The sequence below is a fragment of the Procambarus clarkii genome, chromosome 79 (assembly GCF_040958095.1).
Source record: "Procambarus clarkii isolate CNS0578487 chromosome 79, FALCON_Pclarkii_2.0, whole genome shotgun sequence".
Classification (NCBI taxonomy): Eukaryota; Metazoa; Arthropoda; class Malacostraca; order Decapoda; family Cambaridae; genus Procambarus; species Procambarus clarkii.
Genome location: NC_091228.1, coordinates 6162032 through 6171030, shown reverse-complemented (window position 1 = coordinate 6171030; position 8999 = coordinate 6162032). Strand labels below are relative to the sequence as shown.

The 8999-nt window shown below is 39.9% G+C and overlaps 1 protein-coding gene across 1 annotated transcript in view; it reads left to right on the top strand.

The window, feature by feature from the left end:
* The first annotated feature begins 2856 nt into the window (after positions 1–2856).
* The window catches only part of LOC123764484 (protein argonaute-2), a 28711-nt gene continuing 22568 nt past the window's right edge, over positions 2857–8999 (top strand). Inside the window, exons 1-4 of the mRNA XM_045752350.2 lie at positions 2857–3022; positions 5940–6126; positions 7884–8016; positions 8803–8946. Of these exons, the coding sequence (XP_045608306.1) occupies positions 2998–3022; positions 5940–6126; positions 7884–8016; positions 8803–8946 (489 nt within the window). The 5' untranslated portion in view covers positions 2857–2997. The remainder of the gene's footprint in view (positions 3023–5939; positions 6127–7883; positions 8017–8802; positions 8947–8999) is intronic.

The following is an 8999-nucleotide window of genomic DNA, read 5'->3' as shown; positions in this document are numbered from 1 at the left end:
CTAACTGTACTTATCACAGTCACCCCGAGGTGGAGTACTAACCATTTTCACCCCAGGCAAGCAAGTATCAAAAGGTACCAATCCTGAATGTTCTCGCTTAGTTATGCTTGCGGGGGTTGTGGTTCATCTCTTTGGTCCCACTTCTTGACAGTCACTCTGATATACAGATTTCTGAGCCTATTAAGCTCTGTTATATCTACATGAACATGGAGTCTGCCTCCACCACATCACTGCCTAGTGCATTCCATTTGTTAACTACTCTTGACACTGAAAAAGTTATTTCTAATGTCTCTTTGGCTCATCTGGGTACTCAGTTTCCACCTGTTTCCTCTTGTGTTTACACCACCTGTATTAAATAAACCGTCTTTATTCTATGAATTCATCTAAGAATCTTATACAGATAAATAAGAACCATGACAAAGACTATGATGGGGAGGGGGGGGAGCAAGGGCCACCCATGGCAAGGAAACCCCCAAGATAGGAAGCCTAACATAGGAACTCGCAGAAGCAAGGAAGCCCTGGAGAAAGCAGGAAGAGGTTCCCAAGAGTTCAGGAGAGCTAGAAAGGAAGCTGAGATGAACAAACTGTTGGGTCAATATCGGAAGAGATTACAACCTCTGAAAGCCTTGGCATGCTGTGGAAAGGGAGTGGGAGTCCCTGTGCTGATTGACTGATTGATGAAGATTAAGCCACTCAAAACGTGGCACGGGCATGAATAGCCCGTAAGTGGTGGCCCTTTTGAGCCATTACCAGTATCAAGAGCTGATACTGGAGATCTGTGGAGGTGAGGCTGCACCCTGCGTGACGGGAGATGTCTCCCGTGTCCCTGTTCTACGAATGATATACTTGAGTATTGTAAAATCTCTTATTGATTATGCTGCACCTCTCATTCCTTGTTTTGGTAAAGGTAGGATGGGCAAGTTGGAGAAGGTACAAAACGAAGCCATGAGAATTATCTTAGGATGCCCAAGAAATGCTGTGATTGAGATAATGAGGATGGAGTTGAATCTGAAGAGTATTGAGGATAGAATTTCAGAGATAAATGTAGCCTCTGCCATTAGATTAATGAGAGGTGGGGGAACTAATAAATTAATCCTCTCAGTTCAAAAGGTGGGAAGTAATGAACAATGTATGATAAAGTATAAGAAGAGAGCATATATGAGTACCTTATGTTCTAATGTTATAAAGATGATGGTATTCCAGAATGTATTACTCTGCCTAAGACAATTCACACCACCATGGGAGGATTGTAACGTAGATGTAGTAATTATTCCCTTGCAAAAGAAAAAAAGTATGTATGAGATAGGAGAGCTAAGGGCAACATATCATTGTATAATTAGAAAATTACCCACAGAAAACACGCTACATGTATATTGTGATGGGTCAGTAGCTAGGGATGGAAAAGCAGGATGTAGATTAGGGAGTTCAGTGACGTTGGCACTGTAGTTACTGTTATTGGACGCCGTTGACAATGTCTCTTTAACCAGGCTGAATTTTATGATGGGGTGTTACTACCCCGCTCCTGTGCCAGGTAAGTCCACTACGGGCTCACCATAGCCCGTGCTACTTTGGAACTTTTGTTCTAAGTAGCTGAATCTAAAACAACAACTCTATAGTATATTAGCAGGATTACAAGAAGTAGTCAAATGTAATAAAAATGTCTGCTTCTTAATTTAATAGGCATTATTTGTGCTTGCGGGGGTTGAGCTTTGGCTCTTTGGTCCTGCCTCTCAACCGTCAATCTGTATTCCAGTATACAGAGGTGTATACAACACCCAATAGAGGGTGTTGTATATGCTGTTATGGCGATATGTCCACTCACAGGATGAGTGGCGCCGCCTAATAAACTCTCCCCACGAGGCAAAAAACAAAATAAAAAATAGCATTTCCGTGGGCGCAGGGCAGATAGTGCCAGGAACGTATAGAACAGGAAGCATACGTGTGGAGGCGGCACTATTGGCTCCCGTGCCTTCTTAATGATTGCCTCATGTGACGTTGTAACCTCACTCTTTATTCTCTAAATAAAAATTGTTGTAATCACATCTGCCGTGTTTAAAAAAACATATTTGACTATTTTTGCTTCATTTATACAAAAAAGAGACAGGCTTGCGATTAAACAGAATATATGCTGCAATGTACGATGATTATCATACTATTGATACTACATAGAAATTAATTGGCATTAGATTATTTGCACTAATATTGATATTTCACAACTTTCGCGTCCATTTAAGTGTATAGGCCTACTGTGTGTACACAATAATGCCTTCATCTGATAATGAGATAATGATTACAGCACCCGATTGACTGCCCGAAACGTTATCTATTTAAGTGCCTTTGCAAGAATGTGAAGATACCAGTCTATGTAATCTCACAAACCCCCTTATACCTTCTTGTAAATAAAATGACGATTATTATTATAATTATAAGTAATAATTATTATTATAATTGATATTATTACTATTAACCTGCCCGAAACGCTGCGTGTACTAGTGGCTTTACAAGAATGTAATTACTATGCTATGTATCCTCACAATCCCAATGTACCTTCTTGTATATATATATATATATATATATATATATATATATATATATATATATATATATATATATAAATAAATAAATATATATATATCTATTATTAGATTAAGGACCTTATAAAGATTATATATATATATTATTGTTAGATTAAGGACCTGCCCGAAACGCTGCGCGTACTAGTGGCTTTACAAGAGTGTAAATACTGTACTATCCAATGTATTCTCACAAACACAATGTACCTTCTTGTATATATATAAATAAATAAATAAATAAATTATAGTTCTAGAAGTGGTGTGTGCAACAAGTGAGAGCGGTGGTGTACGAAGGCTCACGGGGGAGGATGCCAGAGGCGGCGACACACACAAACAGACCAGAGAAGAAGGCTGCTGCTGAAGCTGGATACTTCTCCCGCTCCTCATTTGATCTTTCCTAACTTATTTTATCAGGACAGCCATAATGGTGTGGAGTGAATTGGGCCCAGGTATGTACCTACGCGTTTACCACGCGCCAGGAAGGGGAGTTTGTGTAATTTGGGCGTGGATTAGCGATCTTAAGTTTTGGGGGAAACTTAAGTGGGTTGGGATGTTGTGTACGTCGCTTTCATTAATACTCTTGTGTACGTGTATTTTGGCCCTTTAGCCAGCATACACTAGCTATTAGCCCTCAACAATATCATTAAATATTAAATATTAGCCGCGTATCTATGGGCCAGCCATGTTAGGCCTCAAGTAGGCCTACCCGCGTGTTTGGGCCACATGCCGCGTGATCTAGGCCTACCCATATTAAAACTGTATCGGGAGTATTATTAGCATAATTATATCATTCGTTATAATTGTAAATTGTGAAGGGTGTGCTTATAGGACTCCTGGCACAGTTTGTATGTGGGTAGGCCTAAATCACATGGCATGTGGCACATATATGTGGGTAGGCCTAAGTCACATGGCATGTGGCTCAAACATGGGGATAGGCACAATAATACAGCAATATATACTAAAAAAAAATAGGTATAATTCTTAAAACTAGTTAAAAGCAGTCCCTGTGGCGCAGTGGTAAGACTCGCCTGGTGCTTTGCGAGTGCTTTGGCCTGGGTTCGTATCCCGGCCAATTTGCCCATTTGTCTCCGCCTCTACCGGGGATCGAACCCGGAACCTCAGGACTACGAATCCTGAGCGCTGTCCACTGAGCCGTCAGGCCCATGAAATTTGTGGGTAATGAAATTTGACTGGTATTTCATGTTCATGTTCACTTCATGAACATCTCGTGTTCACTTCATGAACATCTCGTGTTCACTTCATGAACATCTCGTGTTCACTTCATGAACATCTCGTGTTCACTTCATGAACACCTCGTGTTCACTTCATGAACACCTCGTGTTCACTTCATGAACACCTCGTGTTCACTTCATGAACACCTCGTGTTCACTTCATGACCAACTCGTGTTCACTTCATGAACACCTCGTGTTCACTTCATGAACACCTCGCGTTCACTTCATGAACACCTCGCGTTCACTTCATGAACACCTCGCGTTCACTTCATGAACACCTCGCGTTCTCTTCATGAACATTGCGTTCACTTCATGATCATCTCATGTTCACTTCACGAACATGAACAAAAATGCTGCTATTGGCCTTGCAGTGTGTAAATCGCAGGTGGAAACAAATGAAAATCATCAAATAAATAATTAAACAATTTACTGAAATATTAAAGAACATAAATGCCTCTGAAAATCTTGGCTATCATGTAATGCAAGGTGAACAAGTTAGTATGATCTTAATACAAAAATAAACTATAAGCAATGAATACAAATTATAAATATATACATAGACGTTGGCTGAAGGTGGACGACGGGTGAGAGACACCAAGGTGATCCTAGAGCACTAAGGGAGAGACTGGCTCTCCGGGTTGTTATAGATTCAGCTACTCGGAATAAGTTCCAAGTAGCACGGGCTATGGTGAGCCCGTAGTGGACTTACCTGGCACAGGAGCGGGGCAAGTAGCACGGGCTATGGTGAGTCCGTAGTGAACTTACCTGGTACAGGAGCGGGGCAAGTAGCACGGGCTATGGTGAGCCCGTAGTGGACTCACCTGGCACAGGAGCGGGGCAAGTAGCACGGGCTATGGTGAGTCCGTAGTGAACTTACCTGGCACAGGAGCGGGGCAAGTAGCACGGGCTATGGTGAGCCCGTAGTGGACTCACCTGGCACAAGAGCGGGGCAAGTAGCACGGGCTATGGTGAGCCCGTAGTGGACTTACCTGGCACAGGAGCGGTGCCGGATCTCCAGGGAGGCAGCGCCCTTTATATAGTCCAGCGGTGATGACTTATCCAGTGTCAACGCAAGGTGGACATCTGGTCAACTAGCAAACTGCTCGTTGTGGCTGGCGGTGCCTTTGTGTTGAGCTGCACCACTGTCAGTTCAAGGCGGCTAACTGCTTGTTTGTGGGGGCAAACTACCGGTTAGCAGAGGCGCCCGGCTTGCCTCGTGAGTCGTACCAGGCCGTGCCAGGCCCTGGGGGGTATGGAGAGGTGGCAGGACTGATGACTCATCTGGGCTGGTGTAGATGTATACTTCCAGTGCAGAGGCATTGAAGGTGAAGGGAAAAGGCAGTTCCACTGCTATGCAGGGGATACACGTGACTATACTTGTTAATACAACAAAATCGGAAATGTAAGCATTGCAAATAATTATACAAAATGTAAAATTTGTTGATAATTGGAGATGCAAATTTTGCAGCAGAGCAGTGGTAAGTAATTTTTTCGGTAAGCAATTATAAATTGAAGAGAATAAACGGAGACTATTCAATTTTATATTCAATTTTTACGTGACGATTATCAGTAACAATACAAGTTCAGAAATTCATGTTCAATAACTACAAAACACAGGTTGACATTAAGGCAGTAAGGTTAGGTTATGTAGTTAACTAGGTAGTTCTTAGTTGCTCTTAAACTGGTTAAGAGGACAATTCTTACTGTGATTAAGGTCTTCATTCCTCAGTTTGGGAATGTTGACTTACATGGTATTTCTGCTTTGGTCACGTCGCACTGTTGGAATATCAAAAATATATTTCTCATGTAGTGCTCATGGATTCTGTTAGTTCTCTAGGAAGTGCTTCTATGTATATATAATAGGTACACTTGAGAGGATGTGCTGTAATTCAGTATTTAACAAAGTCAAAGATTTCATTATTCTATACCAATATACCTGTATAATGTACACCACATCAATATGGAGGCATATTGAAGCCTCCATATTCATGCCTTCATCCATATTGATGCATTATGTGTCTCGCTAGACATAATAATTGCACTCCACTGCTGATTTCTCACATTCTACTGAACTAGATCTGTTTTACAACCATTTTTCTTGGAAGCACACTTCATAATGTAATTATTTTTTAGATCCTCGCCCTCCTCTTCGGAAACCTAATGCAGAGGGAGGCATAGGCACCATTGGACGCAAGATTGCTCTACAGGCTAATTACTTCGAGGTCACCCCAAGGACACAAGAAATTGTGCTGGCTCATTATGATGTTGTTATAAAGGATTATAAGAAAGAAATAGTCCCAATCTCCAAGAAGAGACGCATGTAAGTACGATAATTTTTTTTTTCTTTTACAGCCACATACATTTAAAAGGAATTTAAGGGAAAACTGTAAGTAACATTGTTATGCTGATGTCACCTCTCTAGTGAGTAAATTATATAATTTAAACTACAAGGCAAAGTTATGTAATAGTAAATAAGTGTTGAATGCAATGCAGTGCCTCTTTCTGGGTGAGCCTCATTAGTCGTCCCCTGAAGCTATCTTAATGAGGTTGCTTCCAACTACTAGGTCATATGACTTTCTAGAATACCATCGAGGAAACTACCAAGGAAAGAAAGAATTGCAGAACACCTGGAGGGAGCCGATAGGTGACCATAACATGGAAGCATCATGAAACAAATGAAAAAAGTCATTACTGAACTCTTTCTAAAAAGTGCCAAAACGGAAAAAGAAAGAAAGCAAACTAGATGGATGACACTGGTAATAAAAAGAGCTTTGTTAACTAAGCGGAAACTGGAGAAGGTATAAATCCATGATGAACATCATAGATTATAAAATATATAAAAGGGCATTAAAATCAGCCACCCAGGAAATCCGATCGGCCAAAAGAAACTATGAAGGAAAACTTGCCCAAAATATAAAGAACCAAAAACCTTCTATGCCTATGTAAGAAGTAAAGCAAAACGTAAGTATTCAGTAGGACTCTTAAAAGATGACTAACCCAGTTATAATGGCTGATAAAAGGGAAGCAATTTGAATGAATACATCAGTGTTCACACTAGAAAGATTAGACAACATCTCATTACCCCCAAAAATATTTGAAGGAAGTGAAGAGAATGAATTAAGGGATGTACCTATAATGTGTGAGACAGTCAGGAAGAGCACTGACATACTAAAAGACTCAAAAGCCCCAGGTGTGGATGGAATTCAATCCAAAGTATTAAAGGAACTGGCGCATGTACTATGCCTGCCACTGAAACTCCTTTTCAGAAAATCTCTGGACCAAGGGATAGTTTCCCTAGATTGGAAATATGCAAATGTTACCATTTATATATAAAAAAAAGGACAGTTTGGCAGAAAGCTACTCTCCGATCAGTTTGACATCATACATCTGCAAGGTCATGGAGAGAATTCTAAGTTTGGTGACCAGGGGTCAGATTCACAAAGTTACGCAAGCACTTATGAATCTGGGGCCAGATTCACGAAGAAGTTACGCAAGTACTTACGAACCTGGGGCAAGATTCACAAAGAAGCTATCCAAGCGCTTACGAACCTGGGGCCCAGAGTCTCGTAGAAATTACGCAAGCACTTACGAACCTGTTCATCTTTTCTCAATCTTTGGCGGGTTTTGTTTACAATTATTAAGCAGTTAATGAGCTTCAAAGCACCAGGAGGCTGTTTATAACAATAACAACAGTTGATTGGGAAGTTTTCATGCTTGTAAACTGTTAAATAAATGTAACCAAAACTGTCAGAGATTGAGGAAAGATGTACACGTTCGTAAGTGCTTGTGTAACTGCTTCGTAAATCTGGCCCCGAGAGTGATGGAGGAACCTGGGAGTGGTGAATGACTGGCAGATATGGGGTATCTTTCTCGAATACCTTAATGAAAGATATCTTTGGAGCTCATGTTGAATTAGTAGCCCTTTGCACACCAGATAATTTTAAACAAAAATGCTTATATTAACAAATTCATATTCATTATATAATGTTTTATATATTTGCAATCTGCCTGTCCTGTTTGCAATATATATTGTATTGTAGATTGAGCTGTATAATGTATTTATATATTTTATTGCAGGGCTATATTCATGAAAATGGTCACCACGAATCCTGACATATTCCAGAATCATCCCATTGGATTTGACTCTGAGAAAAATGCCTACAGTGTGAAAGTAATCCCAGTGTTAAGGAAATCTTCAAAGGAGTTTGCTGTATGTAAATTATTTTATTTTATTTTTACACTTTTGTGTTTCAGTTGGTTAACTGAAATTATAACCTTATTACCTTACATTGTTTTATGACAATGAAAATATTGACCATCAAGAGCAACATTCAAGCTTTAACCCCTAAACCCCTGCACTGCGCACTTGTTTTTGGCAAAAACTTCAAAGTGTAATTGTTAAGGATGTATTTTTGTTTTTATAGATGTTCAGGTAAAGTTAATGTCAAAAATGTTTCCAAACTAAACTATTTTCATTTCAAAACACAAAGAGTAATGAAAACATTAAGAACATTAAAATATAGCCCTAATTAAAAATAAAAACGGACAACTCTCAAAACGACATTTGTTGGCTGGCGCAGTTGAGGGGTTAAGGGCAGTTATCGTATGTTGATCCCCAGGATAATGCGATTATCATAAATGAAGTTTAGTTATTACCCAGTTTGTATACAAATTATGTAAATATATTTTTTGTCATGCCCGCTGGCCTTGCCTAGTTTTTCCCTCCGTTCCCTGCCACTGCCACCACCCCTCCCACCTCCCTTTCTGTCCCTGCAGTTTGATGATTTCTAAGCTACCAGTTGGATTTGGTATATATTATTTTATGCCTAAGGTGTCCAGTATATTTTGCTCTTAATCATTGTTCTCCACTATAATATCATCCACTTTTATACATGGTCGGAACACAAATTGTGGCTGCTAGGTTGTAATTAAATAAACAAAATTAGAAATGCCAATGAGATAGATGTTTTATGAAGTATATTTTGTTTACTTACAGGTGGATATTAAGGATGACGGTGAGAAAAAAAGAGAATTCTTTGTAACTTTAACAAAGGTAAATACAGCATCCTTGCAAGAAGTTTTCAAGGTTATCAGGGCCCCAAGAGAACGAAGAGAAAATGTCCCACAATTTATATTTCAGGTATAGTATCATTCTTGGCCAACTCATACGTATACTCTGTCTCATGCTAAATG